General features: G+C 44.7%; 1 protein-coding gene across 4 annotated transcripts in view; it reads left to right on the top strand.

Moving 5' to 3' along the window:
* Positions 1 to 237: 237 nt before the first annotated feature.
* The window catches only part of RUNX1 (RUNX family transcription factor 1), a 264,620-nt gene continuing 244,100 nt past the window's right edge, over positions 238 to 20,757 (top strand). For 2 of the 4 annotated variants that reach the window (XM_030915785.1, XM_010358872.2), the window contains exons 1-2: positions 239 to 394; positions 603 to 719. In XM_030915785.1, coding sequence (XP_030771645.1) covers positions 662 to 719 — 58 coding nt within the window. In that variant the 5' untranslated portion in view covers positions 239 to 394; positions 603 to 661. Of the gene's footprint in view, positions 481 to 602; positions 720 to 20,757 lie in introns of all 4 variants that reach the window. The other 2 variants (XM_030915786.1, XM_030915784.1) reach the window with 2 other exon arrangements.

The following is a 20,757-nucleotide window of genomic DNA, read 5'->3' as shown; positions in this document are numbered from 1 at the left end:
CCGAGTTGTACTAAATCAGCAAAGACCATTGAGATATAATAAGTGACTGAGTCACTTTTTTCTACATCCCCCCTCTTGCAAAGTCTACTCGGCTATTTTCTTGCACAGCCTGGGGGAGGGCAGGTGGAGGGAAGGAAGGGCATTGCTCAGAAAGGAAAAAAAAAAATTGACATCACTGAAGTCACGTGATCGGCAAGAACCAATTGAGATGGGCTGTGGAAAGGGGAACAGTTAAATTTGTAATTTGGGTTGTGTGAAAACTTCTTTGGGCCTCATAAACAACCACAGAACCACAAGTTGGGTAGCCTGGCAGTGTCAGAAGTCTGAACCCAGCACAGTGGTCAGCAGGCAGGACGAATCACACTGAATGCAAACCACAGGGTTTCGCAGCGTGGTAAGCATCACCAACCCACAGCCAAGGCGGCGCTGGCTTTCTTTTTTTTTTAATCTTTAACAATTTGAATATTTGTTTTTACAAAGGTGCATTTTTTAATAGGGCTTGGGGAGTCCCAGAGGTATCCAGCAGGGGGGAAAAGAAAGAGAGATGTAGGTCTAGAAGGGTGAGGGTGAAACAGTGACCTGTCTTGGTTTTCGCTCTGAAGGTAAAAGAAATCACTGAGTCCCCCACCTTCAGAAGAGGGTGCATTTTCAGGAGGAAGCGATGGCTTCAGACAGCATATTTGAGTCATTTCCTTCGTACCCACAGTGCTTCATGAGAGGTGAGTACATGCTGGTCTTGTAATATCTACTTTTGCTCAGCTTTGCCTGTAATGAAATGGCAGCCTGTTTCACCTCGGTGCAGAGATACCTCGGTGCCTGCCGGTTCCCTGTCTGGTTTGTGGGAGGAATTCAAACTGAGGCATATGATTACAAGGCTATTGGATTACTTACTCATCAGATGGAAGCTCTTCAGAAATGTTTTAATAAATACTTAGTTACGCTGTTGGAGTGTTCAGTCGGTGCGTGAGAACTTTGTCAAGTGTGAGTAAGTTGTGCTGGTCTTGTTTAAAGGCTTAGAGATTACGAAGCTTGCACGAAGCTCCCTGGGTTTTAGTTTGCTGTCCCTTGCCCAGAACGACTGTGTCTGAGTTATCCTGAACTCGGCATGCTGTGTGGCCCAGAATGCAGCCTGCCCTGGGGCTTAGCAGGCACATGCACAAAGCCAGCCAGGAGGGCTGGTGCCAGTGTGGGGCAGGAGGTGGAGGCTCTCAGATAGCCTTGCACCAGCCTGGTGACTTCAGGGCCAAAGTGGCAAGGCAGCTGTCTCAAGGCAGAGAGTACAGGAGCCTGACAGACTTGGTTAGGTTAAAATCATCAGCACAGGGCTGTGCTGTTTTTCCTTGTAGCCTCAATGCAAACAGACGGCCAGCATCTTTCAAGAGAGAAAGGAAGCGGACTGTGGCATACTGAGGTCTCTCTGGAAAACGGCAATGAAGAAGGTTCCCAAGTTAAGCATTCTCACAGCTGAAGTCGTTAGATTACAGGCTTATGAATAGGAACAGCCAGGGTGGAAAACCTGTCTCCATTTTTGAAACCAGCCTCTTGAAATGCACAAAGCTGTGGTTGAGCTGTGAGTGTGTGAGTGTGTGTGTGCCTGTGTGTTTTGTGTATCTTTCGTGGTAAAAGAGGGCTGTGCTTAAACAAACAAAAATAATAACATAAAATGTCACAAAGGCATTGCCGTGTGCATCGGGGCACGCACTCTGACCAGTGCCTGCAAAGTGTTTCTTGATGGTTTGGCAAAGCCGAGATGGAGTGGGCTGGGATAGAAGAATAATTAATTTTCTGGCTACAGACTCTCTTGAGCACCCAAATAGTATCTGTGACTCATTATTTATTCATACAGCTAAGTGAGCAGGGGAATGCAGAGGGTTTGCCAGTCACTTTATCACAGCAAATGCTATTGTGAATGCACAGGGCTCTGTGTTTCCGGGTCCCTGATATTAAAAAAACTTGACGAGAGAGAGAGAGAGAGAGAGAGAGAGAGAGAGAGAGAGAGAGAGAGAGAGTGTGTGTGTGTGTGTGTGTGTGTGTGTGTGTTGGGGATGGCAAGAGAGAAGTTAAAGGGAAAGAGAAGAAAGCAAGTCATTAACCAAGCTCAAGTTTCAAATTAAAGAGTTTTCAAGTGCTTCTTTACTGGCAGCAGAGGGAATTTTAGTGAAGTTGAATCATGCAGACATGCATTAGTCACTAGTCTTGCAGCGTTGTTCTGTTGGTAACACAGACACACCGGCCACTGGTAAAAAGCTGCAAACGGCTCCCTGGCTGCGTTTCCTCTGGGCTGCTAACAAGCAGAGGAAGCAATATTTGTTGAATAACAGAAGAAAAGATCTTCCTGACTTTACTCCACTTTCAATACCCCCTCGGAACGTGTATTGTTTCCTATTTTATCAACTCAGGAAGGCAGATTCAGGAAATTTTTAAGCATTCCATTGAGCAGTAGGTTGGATTTCAGTGTGCAGTGCTGGCCCCTGGGCTCTCCTTACTGGCCAACAGCAAAGATGGTGAGGGACACGGTGACCTGTGCAGACATCAGGAAATAGCAGGAGTGCTGCTGTCTCCTGGACAAGCCCAGGGCTCCTGTGCCCAATGGACACTCTGCTGACCTGCCCTTGATTAGGAACGAGGGTCAGTTAGTTTTCACGGGGGCAGTGTAGGGAGGGGCCTGAGCTCACAAGACTCAAAAGAGCTAATCTGGAAAGGTTTTTCCACTCCTTCCTTTCAGTGAAAGGAACTCAGGGTTCTTTAGAATCTCTAATTTGATAATATAATATTGAGATTTACTACCAGAGGGCCAGGTGAAATCTTGGCAATTTCCTGGTTAATTGCATCCAAGTGATCCATCAACAGAAAGGTTTAAATTGTCCAGGTTAGCTGTCCACATCATTCACCAGAGCCGGAGAGGGGGCAAAATATCATTTCTTTTGGTACCGTTTGGTCATCATCTTAGAGCCTGATGCTAGAAGAACCACCATCCCTGCCAACAAATGGCTTTCCCCCAGAGTTCTCAGCCTGTTGCCATAGCTGGGCCACTCGCAGTGGTCAATGCGGTCACTTCTGGCTGCCTATAATTTACAACATGTGTTCCCTCCCCAACGGCAACTGTGAGCCGAAAGGGAAGACAGCATCTTTGTTTTCTTCCCGGGATGGTACTTTATCAGCCCATGCAATTCTCACAGAAGGAAACCTGTAACTCATTTTTAGCCAGATACCCATGTGGAAATGGGGGGAAAGAGAGGAGTGAACCCAAGCAAACCATTGTTCCCTTCCTTGAGAGAGGCAAGCCGGAGTCTGAGAGACTGGCACATGAAATTGATGTGGTCTACCACAGAAAACTCGGGGCTTTTTCTATCACACCACACCAGGTTCCCACCGAATTTGCTTAGGAAAGAAGACAAGATGCGATTGAAATTTCCTGGAATTATCACACATGGTGTGCAATGTAAAATTCTTGCTGAACCCAAACTTGGGTTCCCTTGAAAAGTGCAGTGTGTCGGCAGAAAGAGCTGAGGTAGGTGTGGAGAGGAAAAGCCTCAGCATGTACGTATTTTTGCAAAATGGCTCAGGTAGCCTTGTTCTTAGAAGTGGCTTAGTGGTCTATGCAAAGCCTGAACACTCACATGCCTCTGCGTTCCTAGAACCACAGGTAAAAATCTCAGCGAGACCGACTCCCTGCTTCTCTTCTCAGTGGTTCAAGTTTACCCCACTGAAGCAGTCTTTCAAAGGGAATTGCCGAGTACAAAGCTGCATATATAAAGTAAGTTCTTCTCTAAGCATCAGCTTGCCGCTCTTTTCAGAAGAATATTTATTGAGACACTTCTTCTGGCTTGCCTGAACTCTTAAGATCTGAAGATCTGAAGATCTTAAGAGTTCAGGCTTAAGCCACAGAAATTTATTTTCAGACAGTTCTGGAGGCAGGCTGGAGGTCTGAGATCAAGGTGTCGGCAAGGCTGGTTTCTGGTGAGGCCTCTCTCCTTGGTTTTGCAGAAAGCTGCCTTCTCCCTGTTTCATCACATGGTTATCCCTCTGTGTGTGCTGTATCCTAATCTCTTCTTATAAGGATACTAATTGCATTGTATTGGGGCTAGCCTAATGACATCATTGTAGAACCCTATGTCCAAATAGAGGCAAATTATGAGCACTTTGGGGTTAGGACTTCAATGTATTAATTCTGGGGAGACACAGTGCAGTCCCTAACAGTGGGTCTTAGCAAATCTGACTCACCCTGGCCCACAAGGAAACTGTGGGATGGGACATCCTGGCTGCTCTCCTGGATGTTGAAGAATCAGACTCTAGTTCCTCATTTGTGAGATGGAGTTTCACATCTGAAACTGCCCATACATTTTGAAACTATAAAAAAAAGGTGTGATAAAACTATCTAAACTCACAATCATGCCTTTGCCATTTAGACTTTTTGCACGCCAAGAAGCTTTAGAAAATGACAAGTAATTTTGAAATGTTTAAATGTTAAAAGAGCAAATGGCGGTTCCCCCAAAGAAACCATCTCTTGGCTCTGCTTTCTTGAGGAGGATTGTCTTTGTACTTCAGACTCACTTTGCTAGTGGGGTTTAGGGGGCTGTAGGAGGCCCCACAGCTGCTCACACACCGAGTACAGGGGCACGGAGCAACCAGTAGCAGAAGCACCTTTGGAAGCAGCAGCTGACCTGATTCTGAATGGCAAGGAGCCTTTTTGAGCTTTTGAAAGCAAATGAGTAGCTGAGACGTTCCTACATTCTCTCAAAATGGATCTGAAAGGTGTGCTCAGAAAAGATGTAGCCCTTTACTGAAAAATCAAGCCTGGTGAGATGCTGGGACAGAGGAGGGCTGCACGGCTGCTCTGCACACACAGACTTTAATAAGGAGCCCAGGGCCTAGAGGGAAGAGTCTGGTGGAATAAGAGCACCTGATATTAGAGAAAGCAATGACAGGAGGTGCGTGCAGGGAATGTGCTCAGATGACACAGTGATGGCCTTTTCTTTCTTTACTTTTTTCTGACTTTCATCAAATAGCATATAGAACTTCTCTCTTGAGCCTTAGTTTCCTCATCTGCAGAGTAAGGGTAGCAATAGTACCTGTTATTAAGGTAGCTGTGCGGTCCGAATTAATCTGTGTAAGGTGCTTTGCCCAGCCATATAAAGTAAGCAATAAATCTGAATGGTGGCTATCAATGTTCAGTTATCTAAGATGGCAGCCAGTCAACCCCTGTCTGCTCTAGGGAGGGAGAGGTCACAATGCCCTGGAGGACATTACAGGAGGCTCGCTGAAGAGAGGGGCACAGGAGTTGGAGGAGGGGAAGGTGGGAACAAAGAAAAGAAGGAAGAGTGATCTAGGCTGAGAGTACAGCCTGGGCAAAGTTAGAGCTGCAGGATCCCACATGGGCAAGGATGGCGGTGGGTAACTCACCCTAAGGGCTTTTCAACAGCAGGTCAGCCTCCCTTCCTTGTGGAGAAAGAGCAAGAGCCCTTTATGAAATTCAACTTAACAAGTTTTGATTTTAAATACAGAGGCTAGTTGGGGCACGATGTCATGCTAAGTCTTTGGTCTGAACACACAAGGACAACAGAGATATCTCTCTTCATTGAGACTGCTGGTGTAGCTTTATTTTCTCCAAGCGTCTTCTTAAGGAAAAAGCCATTTTTCCTGTGTAACTATGAGCAGGTTCTCTGGGCCACTGAGAGCCTCCCATTTCCCCTGCTCCTTGGGGACACTTGTGATCATGTTTTTTGTCAAAGCCCAGACATGAAGGTAGCTTTGATGGCTTGTCTTGTTGGAGGCAGCAGAGGAGGCCCACACAGGAAACTCAAGCAAATTTTCAGTTTCTCAGGTAACTTCCTAGTGACCTAGATGAGTCAATAGACGTCTTTGTGTCTCATTTGAGTTCTGCAAAATGGGCTAATAATATTCTAGACAAGCTTGCATCCAAATTACCAAGTTCCTGTTGGAAATCTTTACATGCATCGGAAAGAGGTACCATAAAACACATCACAAATCTTCTTAACAACACAAAGCCACTTAAAAATATTTTATTTTCTGTTAGAAAATAGTTCTCCTATCACTTCACACATGCAAGATACTTTCCCTCATTTTTGCAATTGTTTTCTCCAACTCCCATTTTTCAAGAAATCTTCAGAAGCTACTCTGGTGCCTGAATAGACATTACAATGTACAAAACACTTTTTCTGCAACTCTTGTTTCTCGGCCTCCTCTGTTCCTCCCCGTCAGATGCCACTAGTCCCCTTCTTTAGCCTTTTCGCTAAGCCTCCAGCCAAGCCGAAGAGTTATGTCTTTTTTGGCCTTTTCCCCCTCAAAAAATATAATAACTAGGATGTCCTGGAGTGGTTAAAAAGGGAGCATTTCCTTTGAGATCTTTGCTGACCATGAACACAATCAGGGAGTGCTTTAAGAGACCACAGGCTGGCTCCTGAACACAAAACAGGGCTCAAAACCTCCTGTCGTCTTCAACATGCTGGGAGAATAAGCTCAGACACACTCCTCTCACTTGCACAGGCTTCACTCTTTGCTGGGGAGACACGTCCTGTGCTCTCTTTGCTCTCTGAATCTCTCTCTTTCTCTCCCTCCCCCATCTTGCAATGACACTGTGTAATGATGCCAGAAAGGAGCCAAGGTGGAGGAATAAACACTAAATCCGAAACATGACAGAAATTATGTATTTTATTGCAATGACAGAAAGAGAGTAAAGCTCTTGCTTAGGTTTACCCATGAAAATTATGTTTGCCTGCACATAGGGAAAAGCTGAGCACAGTGGCTTGAGCAGACGGGCACTGGTCTGTGTGGTGTACAAGAGTTCTGAAGTGAGCAGTCCAGGCTGATACGGTGGGGCGCAGGACACTCCTATGTTTTGGGCCCACCATGCTGAGGCCAGGGAGCGATGGCCTGCACCTCTGATCTGTCCAGGCCGAAAGGACATGGGAGGCCTCAACTCCTTCTTGTGGGGCCTGGTATTTTTATTCAGGAAGGGAAGCCCTTCTCTGCAAACTTTTGCTGACATATTGCTTAGGCCACAATGAGGTCACAAGCCTCTGGCTGGAGGGAACTGAGGACAATGGAATTGTCACTTTCCAGCCTGGAGAGTGGAGGGAAGCAGAGAGGAAGGTGGCTGGGAGCAGATGTCTTGTGAGCCCAGAGCCGTATCTGCCAGACCTGGTGACAAAGATAAGCTGTGCTTTCTCAGCCATATTTTGTATCATTTGTTTTCTGTGCCAGCTGGGCTTTGGAAACACATGCAGAGAAACTTTAAGTCCTTCCTTCAGTCCCTCTTGGAATTTGCAGATGGATGCCAAGGGTGAATATTTATTCTTGACCCACTGAAAGCAAAATGGATAGGAGAAGGGATGAGGTGGGGCAGGAGGCTGGTTAAATGGATCGAAGTTCACACCTTTTTTCAGTGTCAAAGCCCCAAATCACACTTGAGCCTCTCCTCACCTTAGAATGAGCAACAGAAAACCAGGCAGCCTGTATCTATGGGAATGTTGCTTGCATCAGAGCCACTGCACCTTGCTGTGAGGGTGATAGATTTCTCGCAGCTGGAAATAGTTGCTTCCCACCACCCCCCACCATCTTCCTCACTCTTTTAAATTCTCAAAACTCCATCACCCAGCCTCCCAAACTTGTTTTAATTTTTAAGAGAATTCTTTTCTACAAAAGAGGGAAACTTTCTTTCAAATGACCCTCCACAAATTTCCCTAAAGATGATTTTATCTCTGATAGAAATATGAAAAACAGATAACCAGATAATTGCCCTCTATCTGGCTATAAACACTTATTCATACGTTGACTTTCTGCAAGTTACAGATGCTTTTTGCTTTGTAATTACTGGCCCTGTCTATTTCCTCTGCATGGATGCAAATCTTTCTGCCTGAGAAAGTCATTGCTTCATTAAAAAAAAAAAAAAGGAAAAGAAAGAAAGAAAGGATGAATGAAAAGAAAGTCGTTATTCAGTTTTTCTCTTGAAATTAGAAATTTCTTTTTGTTTTGCTTTCATTTTGTTTTTCTGCAAGATCGGTGTTCATTTAGAGAATTGTTGATTTTGTATGCAGCACTGCCCTCCCATTCCATGGTCCATATGTGTCTGTTTTTTGATGGACTTCTTTTTAAGCAGTGAGTTCCCCAAGACATTTTTGGGGCCCCAAATGGAAAAAGTCATCACAAATAGAAATCTCAGTTTGCTAGTTGGGCTTGCTCGATGGCTCTGCTGATTTCAAGACTGATGCTGCTTTGCGTAAATGCGAAGTTCATGTTAAATTGATTCTAAATCAAATACTCAACATGTTCAGTCTTGAAACATGTCCATTGGGAAAGAGAACTATGCAGCTCCAACATGTGGCAAAGATTCTACTTTTACTTTCTTTGCCAACATCCAACTTTTGCTCCTGGGCGTTCGAATACCCTCTGTAGAGACTGTGACTTCTCAAAAAAACTTTGCTAGTCTTGGGTGGAGAATGAAACAATAAGATTTGAGCAATAAATCAAATATAGCCTGAGAGCAACACCACAGAGCAGCCTCTGTCATCTCTTCCCCTTGGGAGATATATTGGTCTTGATCAGCTCTCATATACTTCTGAAGGAAAATGTGTAGGTTTTCATATATATGTTTTTTGTTGTTAGTAGATCCTAAAGAAAGAACCAAAAAATCTTGCAGCAGTTAGCTTGCCAGATTCGGGGGCGGGGTATGTTAAAAAGAACAAACAGAAGTCAGAACTCTGAACACACCGCTGGGTATTCCATAGTCACATTCCATCGTGGGTGAGTTTTTGTTGTGGGGTTTTGTTTTTGTTTTCGTTTTTGTTTTTGTTTTAGATGGAGTCTAACTCTGTCACCAAGCTGGAGTGCAGTGGCCCTACCTCAGCTCACTGCAATCTCCACCTCCCGGGTTCAGCCATTCTCCTGCCTCAGCCTCCTGAGTAGCTGGGATTACAGGCAGGCACGTGCCACCACGCCCAGCCAATTTTGTATATTTAGTAGACATGGGGTTTCACTGTGTTAGCCAGGATGGTCTCAATCTCCTGACCTGGTGATCCACCCACCTCAGCCTCCCAAAGTGCTGGGATTACAGGTGTGAGCCACTGCGCCTGGCCCATCATGGGTAAGATTTTTAAGGAAGACTAAAAATGTCAGAGTGGCACTCATTGCTCAAGAGAGAAGCACTTTCCCTTTTTCTGTGCAAAATTTTGTAATATATGTAGCTATCAATGTTTGTTTCTTATTAATGCCCCCAGAATGTGCAAAAGATAATTTAGGTTAACTAAGATATATTGGTTTTGGTGCCATTTTTTCCAGAAGCAGTTTTAACACCAACCACAGTTTGCTGCACTTTCTTACACAGCTTCTGTTTGCCCTTTGAACTCTGTGCACCGAGCCCCTCCCTCATTCCATACCATCTGCAGGCTGCATCTGGGCAGCTTCATCCAGCTCGCTAACAGTCACAGCTGAACTTGACATTCGCCCACTTTGAAAGTATAGAATTCATAAAATCTGAAACCACATATGTGTATAAAACCCATGCAAGAATAGGGAGGAACTAAAAGGAGGAGAAAAAGTAGTTCTCCTCTTCAGGAGTCTTCTCTCTTATCCCAGCCCCTTTCGTGTAACGAATGGGTGAATGGGTGAAAATGCAATTATTTAGGCATCGACAGGTAGGAACAGAAACTCAGGCTGCTATTTTATTATTATTTATTGTTATTGATTCTACTGTTTCTAAAGATCAGAATGGCTTTTACTTCCGGAGTTCTAGAGGAGAGGAACAACGTTAAGCAACCTTAAACAAATATTAGCACTGTGAAAGGTGCAGGGTCATATAAAGAAGTAAAAGTGCCGACAATGAAAATTCTATCTAACTGTCAATCATTCCATATCATTACTTCTTTTTTTTTTTTTTTTTTTAAGACTGTGTCTCCCATATGCTTCCCTCCAGGTTGTATTCAAAACAAAGAAATAATTGTATTACAGATGTGAATAAATCTGTTAAAAAAATAAATGAACCATGAGACATATGAACCATAAGACATTGGTCTACATGATGCTTTGTAAGTTTTATGTGCTGTGTTATAAAGTTATATAGAGAGTTATATATATGTAGTTCTATATCGTTTCAGTTGGCATCTAAAAATTATGTAACTATTTATTTGTTAAAACTATAATTACAAATATTTTTAAACTGCTAGAAAGGAAGAGCAGAATATTTGGCTGGAGTGATTTTTATACATTTCTCTACCTTAGGGCACCAGAGAGGTTCACTGGCCCAGGGTTCCACAGCTGGTTGGTGCCTGAGTCAGAATGAGAAACCAGGTCTTCTCAGCTCCTGTTACCCACAGTTTTGCAGACACTGAATTTATGAGGTGGATTCCATTCAAGCATCCACATAACTAGCAGACACTTCTCCTAATCCTCCTCAGTTCCCCTTTGCATTGCTCAGATACCACAATCCTTTGCATGTTAAATCCCTTCACCTTGTGAACTCATTAGGCAGGGCAATGTATATGAATCCCCAAGTCATTAAGAACATCCTTAAGCTGTGTTAGAAATGCAGTTGCCATAGGAGTAACCGGCCCCTGCTGCCCTTTGGATGTTCTCTTACCCCAAATCCAGCACCACCTTGGTTAAGCACCCGCCATGTGCCTGCGCACCTGGCTCCTTCGGCAATGTTGCAATTAACCAGGTTGGTTTTGATGAGGGTCTAGGGCAAAATCTGGATGAACACAACAGCCAATGTGCACCTCCATGCAGAGGGTTCAGAGATGGCCTTGGTCAAGGCTGCCAGGCTTCAGCTCTGGAAGGAGCCCTTGGAAGTGGGAGATTTCATCTTTGTATAAAAATTGGAACCCAAACTATAATTCCCATCAGGGATATATAAGATCACATCACTCCTGATTCAAAGCTCAGAAGTGGCCTCAGGAGAAATAAAGGTCCCTCTCTCTCTCTCTCTCTCTCTCTCTCTCTCTCTCTCACACACACACACACACACATGCACACACACACACACAGAGGCCAGCATTCAAAATTCACATGCTTAGGGAATCCATTGGGACTTCTCCCCAGGATGTGCTGAATTCAAGGAAACTTTCTCTAGGTGTAGCATAAACTGCTGAAATGCTCAACATCAGCCATTTCCAGACTCTTGATCTTGCCACCTATCAGTAAATATGGTTTCACATGCCCCACTATCTATGCATGGTTATTTCCTTATAAATTATATGCTGTACTCCTGTATTGATATAATTACAGTATGTGTATTATGAAATACATCCTCCAAATGGAAATTAAAATGAAATTTTAAAAGCACTAGTTGTTTTTCCTACCCCTCCATGGGCACCCCAATTTGAATCAAAAAATTCCTAGATACCAACAAATGTCGTGTCTCTGCTCACCAGGACGTAGCTTCTCTCTGCAGATCTTTATTTCTTACCCTGGAGGCTTCAGTCCATGTTGAAGTGTAAACTCCACTCAGCTCCTGGAGGAATCATGTTTTCTTTATCACGAGTTGCCTTTGATAGGGAGGTCAGGAGGAAGACAGGCCTAAGCACAGGGGTGGGGTGGGGGAGCAGGAAGCCTGTGGGCTTTAGAATTGAGGAGTTGGTTTCTCCCTGTCCCCAGCATCCACCACCTGTGTGAACTTCAGCCATTTATCGAACCTCACAGAGCCCCAAGTTTCTCATCTGTAAACAAAGGGAATGAGCCCTACTTTTCATGGTTGTCAAGAGGATTTGAGATAATATGTATAAAGCAATGGACACATAGAGGAAGTCAATAAGTAAAACGTAACTCTGAAAATGCCACTGAAGGGAGGCTAGGGACAGGAAAGCTATCTCCACCAACCTCAAGAACATGGCCCCAAAGCTGTTCCAGGAACCGGGCATGTATGAAGATAAAAAAAAAAAAAAAAAAAGAAATGTCTGCCTCTCTCATCATGTAGCAGTGCAGAAATGATCTTGGTGCTCTTTGGCAGAAGGTTGAGTTTATGAACATTAAAACTGATAGTAATAACAGCTAGCATTTATTGAGCATATGCTATGCGCAAGGCACTTGCACCGTTCCAAGCATTTTCTTGCCTTACTGCATTAAAATTTTGGCAAAACCCTGTGAGTAGTTGCTCTCATTATTAATCCCACTTAATGGAGGGGAAGCGTGGCCGGCCAAGGTTGGGTGACCTGCTTGTGGTTACGCTGCTGGGAAAGGTGCAGGTGGGGTCCAAACGGAGGCGGTTCCTGCAGCAGAGCCCACTGTCTGTCTGCCCGTGGAGCGGACAGGTGGGTGTTGAGAATATCTGTTTGGCACATGAGGGAGCTTAGCCTTACAGAGTGAAAGCCTTGCCAAGGCCCCATGGACGGGGTGACGCTGTGGGGTGGCACCAAGCTGGGGCACTGGCCACCATCCTGGTCTGCTTTTCTGACTCTGGATGCATTTGGTGGTTTTATGGCCCCACCATTGGTATCCAGACCTCTCCTGCCCACATGTTTCTCCCGTCAGAGCTGAGAGAGTTGTTCAGGTGGTTCCCAGACAGCCCAAAAGAAATAGGCCTTTAAGCCAGGGGTGCTCAAACTTGTTCCCAAGATGATGGTGACACGCAGGGGTGGGGAGAAACTGCTGCTATGTCTTCTTCCTGACCGACCAGTTGTTTTCATTTATCAATCTGAGAATCCATCCGAGGTGACATCAGGGTGACGTAAATTAGGCACTTCTCATGAAAAACTTAAGGCGACACTTGCTTCCATTGTTGTACAAGGCTGACCTTGCATTTTCACAGGCTTGAGAGAGCACCACCTTGAATTTTGTGTCCCAAGTGCATCACTTGCCCTATCCCAGTCCAGGCTGTGGAGCACATGTACATAAGAAACCACAGAATGATGTGCCCAGCAATCAGGGGCCTGCCATCTGAGTCCCTCCTTCAGGGGTGGACCACCCTAACCCTGACTGACCCTGGCCAGGGTTTTCCATGAGGCTTGCCCCAAGCACTTCCCATCCACTTATTCCTGAGGTTAAAATAAAAATTGTACCCAGAAGCAGTTGTTTCAGCTGTGACAGCAAGCAGTGGCCTCAGTCACTCCTGTAAACAGGACCTCATACCACTAAGTGTCAGTGGTATAACAAGAGTTGAGATGCACACGCCTACTGGTTGGCCTTTGAGAATGGCCTTTCTGCAGAGACATTTGTCATTTCAAAAAGTCCATGTCACCAGTCCTCTGACATCATGACAATTCCTTTTGTCAAGTTGGGTGGGGGGGGCGGTTTCCCCTTTTTTTCCCGCTTCACCTTTATTGTATAAAAGGCATTTCTCCTCTGATTATACTACAAAAAGCTACTTCTGAGTCACAGAAAGTTCCTTCCCTTTCTGGAGGGGTTCGGCATGCTGAAGGATGCAATCATAAATGACTTTCTCCCCCAAAAGCCTGCTCACAGCCAGCCATGTGAGTGCTCTGATCAATGGAAATGCAGGGGGCTGGCCAGCCTCTCACGGCTGCTGTGCAAACATCTTAACAGGACAAATTAAAAGATGTGCAAGCTAATTATTCTCCCCAGTAAAAAATAATAATGAAATAAAATCATAAAGCTCCTTAGGAAAGGAACCTGCTTTTCTTATACAGAACGTACAATTAACAGGAAAGTAAAAATTTCATGCTATAAACTAGAGATCATATTCTGGGCATCCTTGTGATTTGTTGTGCTTCTTCAGGCTTATTTGGCACTGTGTGCACACACAGCAGGGCTCGGCGGCCCAGCTGCTCCCTGCTCCCTCTTCTGTCTTCCCTCAGGGATAGTGGCCTCTACTGTCACCTTCAGACCCAACTTGGGTTCTTCCTGAGGATTCCTGGCTCCCAGACCCACAGCAGCCTCTGGGGAGGCCCAGGGTTCCCGACCCTCAACCCTCTCAGTTCAGGATCAAACATATCATTTACACGGAAGCAGTTGGAGTTGTTTTAAACAGCCACTTCACATCTCTCTATTCCTCTTTTCAATCACAACCACATGACCTGAAGGAGCAGAAAGTAGAGACCTGCAATGAGCCTGGACAACCCCCACCTGTGCCCCACATGGGTTCTCAATCTGGAGCCCACGTCAAACGAGGGAGAGGGAGGAACCCTCAATGCCATCCCGTGTCCTCCACACTGTTGTCGTGAACAATTCTGGCTGACCCCCTAAAGTTATGAGATGATTCCGTTTCATTGTGGCTTATGAATAATGAGAACAAATAACATTCACTTGCAGTGGTGTCAGGCACGCTACCTCCATCGTCTCTTTTAATCAAAAACCTTACCATAGTGGCACAGCTGCTAATTCCCACTGGCTAAAAATCAAAAATAAAATGAAGCAAAAACCAGGTTACAAAAGCAGCCCAGGCCACATGGCTTGTAGGAGGCAGAACCTGGTTGGAGTCCAGATTCTCTTTGGCTTTCCTGCTCCCATCTGGCCTCTCTGTGATGTGATGGAGTGGGGGGAGGGGAGTTTTACAGGTGCAGCCTGTGCGGTCTGAGAGTCTGTGTTCAAATGCCAGCTCTGTCCTTTCCCACTGAGTCACCTTGAACAGGCTACTCACCCTTTCTGTTCCTCCCTTTCCTCATCTATTCAGTGTGACGACGATGATGATTACCTGTGTGGTTCTTGCAAACACTGAATCAGAAATACACAGAATGCTGTCTGATACATGGTCGCTATCATCATAGGCTTTTCCTTTCTACCCTGATTTGCATTTTAAATTAGACACTATTTGACTGGATTTTCCCATTTTCTTCCTTACACACTACGCAAACCAAATCTAACAAGTGAACTCCAAGTGTGTCATCCTAGTGAGTGCGCGTGGTCACTAATGCATCCTTGTACATTGGATCTGTTCACTCCTGGCAAGAAACGGCTGAAGCTGGAGATGAGGTGGGGAGTATAACAGGAACAGACTCAGGCTGAGTGGGGGTCTCGGCCCTGGTCGATGTGCCATTGTACCCTGATCTTCCTCCTGTACATCTCTCTGGTAAAATGAGAGAGCTGGTGGCTGAGGTTACTCAGCTCCCATGTTCAAGGTAAAAGGCATCATGCAGGCTGAGGATCTGGCCTCTGCTCGCGGGGTTTCCTGACCTCGCCACAGTTGACATTTGCAACCAAATCATTCTCTGTTGAGGGGACTGCCCTGTGTGCTGTAGGTGGCTAAGCAGCATCCCTGACCCACACCCACTAGACACTAGTGACAACTCTTCCCTCCTCATGTTGCCACAACCAAATGTATCTCCAGACATTGCCAGATGACCCCTGAGGCTTAAAATCTGGAGTGTTTTTTGGAGAACCATAGCTCCAGAAAGACCTTAGAAACCAATGTATTGTTGCTGCTTCCCACAAATAAATGAAATGATGTGGCAGGTTTGACCATCTTTAGCATGTTTGCCTCACACACACCTAATTTGACCTCTGCCCTACCCCAGCCCCCTAATGCTGGCTACAGATGTCCACAAAAACTGATAGTGTGCAAGGGCATGAAATTAAGACCATCAGCCATGTCCCCAAAGCAAAGAGCAGAGAAGAAAAGGCAGCCATGACTCTGGCCTGCTGGGGCAACAAAGGCTTGCCATCTCTGTTATCTACACAGTGGAGATAATTACTCTCCCTAATTTTACAGACTGATGACTGGGCTATAGAGTGGCCAGATAATTCATCCAAGGTCACACAGCTGGGAAATGGCAGGGCTGCACTCAGTCCTAGTCTGGTTTTGAAGTCTGGGTGCCTGACCAATAAGCTGTGCATTTTTCAAGAGAAGGCCTTCTAGAGAGGGTGTGACTTTGGTACTCTTATCCTGTGAAATAAACTTAAAATGAGTTATCTTGGTCTCTAGTTATAGATGTCATAGGAAGTAGGACAATGATTTGGTAATCAAAGAGCCCTTAACTCTTTTAAAATTATTGTCAGTACATAGTGCTGTAATTCTGAGTCCTCCCAGTACCTGATTTTGAATAACTCATTTTCCTTCTCTTTTCCTAGTGGGGATCATCAGTATTTCTTTGATGACTTTAAAAATCTAGGAGGAAAGTAACCTACAAGACAAGATAATGATAGATTTCAAGGACCTATAGATAATACATTTAGTCAAAAGTTTCAGAAATCCCAGTGCATATTTAGTTTCATTTTTCTATGTGTTATTTTCAAATCCTCTCTGGGAGGTCACTTCTCCATGCTTATTTGAACAACTTGAATTTCTCCTGAAATTGCTGGTAGTAGTCATTAAAGGCAGCTGACAAGGCTGCTGTTCAGCAAGAGAAGTCATTGCACAGGTTATGAGAGTTGGGATACGTGTCTGCATGAGGTGTTAGAGGGACAGAGAACAGGAATCCCACATCCCCATCACAGACATGGATGGACACACTTCATCCACGTTTGCTCCCTGAAGCAGTAGTACTTCCAGGCTGACACTCTGATGACCATGTCTTCTAGGATGCCCATTGGGAGCTCATGCAAAGGATCACGTTCTTCTTCTTGCTCTGGTTTATTTGGTTTATGTGTCCATGAAAGCTTTTACCAAAACTTAATTCCAGCTTTTCTGTTTATGAGTGTATTCTTTCAGAGACTCTGAGCAATTTGAGAGATGGCCCATATGTCACTTACCTCTCCAAACACAGAAACTGGCAGATTTTGGGCACCCAAGAAATGTTGGATGGATAGATGAATGGGCAAATGCATGGATGGACAGATAGATGAATGAATGAATGAATAAATGAATGCATCAGCAGATGGAGAGATGGACAAATTGATGGATAGATAGAAGGATGAATGGAAATGAATGGATGGACAGACAGGTAGTTGAATGAATGGATGGATAGATGGATGGATGAATGACAGAGGGAGGGAGGGAGGGAGGGATGGATGGACAAATAGATAGATGGACCAATGGATGGATGGAGCTTCACCAGTCCTGTGCTTATGGCTTGCTTATGTGTAAAAACCCCAGTGGGTACAAGCGGAAGAGGCCACATTGCTCTCCTCTCACATACAACCACAGCAGGAAGCAAGTAACTGGGATTTCCACCCAAACTTGGTTCCCCTTAACTCCTGTGATCAGCTAAGGGTAAGAAGCTGTATGTGGGAGTATCAGAGCAGAGAGGAGCAGGCAACATGGAGCTGGTTCCAGTTCTGTCCAAAGGGTGCCAGGCTGGAAGTCATGTAGGTGTCCCTTGTGGGAAGCTGGATGAGGGTGCAAGGAGAAGCATGTGAGAAACACCACAGTCAAGGGACTTCTTACTGCCCAAGAGCTGATTGGCTCATGCTTTAAATTGAGTACCTGTGTGGAAAACAAATCTCTATGACCAAGAGGATTCATAGTCACGGGACTGATCATAAAGTCTGGTCCCTTTCCCATTGGGTTACTTATAGGACATCAATCAAAGAACAGAAAGGATGCCCTCTTTTCCACTTTATCAGCTTCAATAGACTTTCTTAATGGAAAAACTCAACTCCTATTTTTCCTCTTCAAAAAAAGGTAACTAGTAGGATAACAGAAGAGGTTTGGTAAATAACTTACAGTAGACTTCATTCAGTTCTAAGTCTCACCTATTTCAGTGACATTTCAGGAAACTGAGTGAGGGCACGGATTGTCCCGCTTATCCAGCTTTGTTCTCAGTACCGTTTCTCCATATCTTTCCATTTATGGGAAAATCTCCTTCAGTGAAATGTTTAGAGGTGATATGACGTATGTGTGTGTATTCCTTTTCCATTTCAAGGCTGCTGGCATCTGTCAAACAATCTGTAGGCGCTGGTGCTCCTGATCACCCCTGATCATTCCCCAAAAGCCCCTCTGTACCCAAAGGCTTCTCAGCCAGGCTTGGCCCCCAGTCACTTAGAAGCACCCATCTGTGCCCATAGCCACATCCACATCTAAGACAGATTCCATCTGTGTTGAGGTTCATTCTCTGTTCCATTCAGGAATGTTCCTTAGTGGATCCTCCACCCAAATAATAACTTATTTTTAAAAAATATTTTCATGGACAGATAAAAGTGGTAGGTACTTTTAATGTACAGCCTTTTTAGATTTAAGTTTTTAGGATTCCACATATAAATAAGACGATGCAGTGCTTGTCCTTCTGTGCCTGGCTTATTTTATTTAGTGTAATGTACTCCAAGTTCATCTATGTTGCTGCAAACGACAGGGTTTCTCTTTTTTAAGGCTGAATAGTACTCCATTGTGTATATGTTCATCACAGTTTCTTTATTCAATCATCTGTCAATGGACACTTTGGCTGATTCTTTATCTTGGCTATTATGAATAGTGCCACCATGAACATGACAGTGCAGAGATCTCTTCGACATACTGACTTCATTTCCTTTGGATATATACCAAGAAATAAGATTTCTGGATCATAAAGTAGTTCTATTTTTAATTTTGGGGGAAACCTCCATACAGTTTTCCATAATGGCTGTACTATTTTACATTCCCACCAAGAGAGCTCCCTTTCTCCGCAACCTCATGAATACTTGTTATCTTTTGACCTTTTTTTTTTTTTGAGACGGAGTTTCACTCCGTTGCCCAGGCTGGGGTGCAATGGCACGATCTTGGCTCACTGCAACCTCCGCCTCCTAGGTTCAAGCGATTCTCCTGCCTCAGCCTCCGGAGTAGCTGGGATTACAGGTGTGCGCCACCATGCCCAGCTAATTTTGTATTTTTAGTAGAGACGCAGTCTCTCCATGTTGATCAGGCAGGTCTTGAACTCCCGACCTCAGGTGATCTGCCTGCCACGGCCTCCCAAAGTGCTGGGATTAAAGATGTGAGCCACCGCACCTGGCCATCTCTTGACTTTTTGAGAAAAGCTTTCCTAACAGGTGTGAGGTGATAGCTTACTGTGGTTTTAATTTGTATGATAAGGAGTGATGTTGAGTATTTTTTTATACTTACTGGCCATGTGTGTACCTTCTTCTGAGAAATGTTTTCTTCAAGTCCTCTGCCCAGTTTTTAAATCACATTATTTGTTTTCTTTCTGTTGAGTTGTTTGAGTTCTTTATGTAGTTTGGCAATTAATACCTTATCAAATGCTATGATTTGCCAGTACTCTTTCCCATTCTGTAGGTTGTGTCTTTATTCTGTTGAATGTTTCCTTTTCTGTGCATAAGCTTTTTATTTTGAAACAATCCCACTTGTCTGCTGTTGTTTTTGTTGCGTATGCTTTGAGATCATATTCAAAACAATCTTTGCCCAGACCAATGGTAAGAAGCTTCGGCCCTATGTTTTCTTCCAGTAGTTTTATAGTTTCAGGTTTTAGGTTTAAGTCTTTAATCCATTTTGAGCTGATTTTATGCCCTCTTATCTTTGCAATTTTTATACTTTTCTTTGAGATTTTATCTCCTGGTTTCATTTCCCATGGGTCTATTTAGTCAATCTCCTTTTTCATTTATTTAGACCATATTTATTGATCTTGCCGGTTTAGATTTTCCTCATTACTTTTCTCTTCTTCTCCGTGCTTGTCACCTTGAAATATCTTATACCAGTGGGTTTTTTTTTGGTTTGTTTTTTGTTTTTTGTTTTTGTTTTTTTTGAGACAGAGTCTTGCTCTGTCACCCAGACTGGAGTGCAGTGGTGCAATCTTGGCTCACTGCAAGCTCTGCCTCCCGGGTTCACGCCATTCTCCTGCCTCACCCTCCTGAGTAGCTGGGACTACAGGCGCCTGCCACCGCTCCTGGCTAATTTTTTGTATTTTTAGTAGAGACGGGGTTTCACCGTGTTAGCCAGGATGGTCTCGATCTTCTGACCTTGTGATCTGCCCGCCTCAGCCTCCCAAAGTGCTGGGATTACAGGCAAGAGCCACCGCGCCTGGCCTCACCAGTGGTTTTAACTGGAAGAAGGAGGCAGTGTGAGGAGTAAGGGGGTCATTTGGCACAGTCTGGAGACATTTATAGTTGTCACAACTCAGGGGGTAGAGGGGACTGTACTAGCATCCAGTAGGCAGATGCCAAAGATGCTACCAAATAGCCCACAATGCACGGAACAGAAATGTGATCGTGACAAGGTTGACAAATCCAACCTCGTACTATCACCAGGATTGTGGTTGTAGAGATGTGTTTCTGTCCTTCTACTTTTGGTGTTTTACCTTCTGGAAAGTGCCCCCTACCCCCCGCCACCACCACCAACAGCAGCAAAAAAAATGGGAAAGCAATTGTGCAGGTCTTCAGAGCAGAACGCAAGTACATGTCAAATAGGAGACAGAGCATCTGAAGGGTCTGAGAAGCTAAGGTGGCCATAATCACTTGGGGATCTTCGAGGCCTTTCATGGTCCGGTATCTATGATGGGTAACTTAGCATGATAAAAGGGGATACTAATTGCTGTATCATTCGAAGGAGGAAGCTATCACCTTAAACCTATGGTATGAAGACTCTCTAAGGATTTTGAGTGTCAGAGGGAAAGGAAGAAGACTGACAGAGCACAAGAGAACCCAGCCTAAAGAGTCAGGGCTGGAGACAGACCCACCATATCACAGGTTAAAGGTTGAGGAGAGGAGAGTAGGACTTGCCAGAGTCCTAGAAGCAGAGTTGGGGGCACCACTGAAGTGGTGAGGAGGGTGCCAGGTGACCAATAGAAATATGCCTGAAGCCCAAGAGGGAAGAAATTCCTACAGAGGTCAAAAGATCCCCTTAAGAGAGAAGCTAAGCACTAGGACCAGCAAGCTGGACCAGGAAGAGCAGTAGGCCTGTGATTGGGAAAGTAGTGAAGGTGCTGGAAGCAGGGGATGGCTAGGAACACTAGGAAGCATTTCTCCAAAAAGAAACCTCGCCAAGGGCTG

The sequence above is a fragment of the Rhinopithecus roxellana genome, chromosome 13 (assembly GCF_007565055.1).
Source record: "Rhinopithecus roxellana isolate Shanxi Qingling chromosome 13, ASM756505v1, whole genome shotgun sequence".
In the NCBI taxonomy this organism is placed as follows: domain Eukaryota; kingdom Metazoa; phylum Chordata; class Mammalia; order Primates; family Cercopithecidae; genus Rhinopithecus; species Rhinopithecus roxellana.
This window is presented reverse-complemented; position numbering and strand designations above follow the sequence as displayed.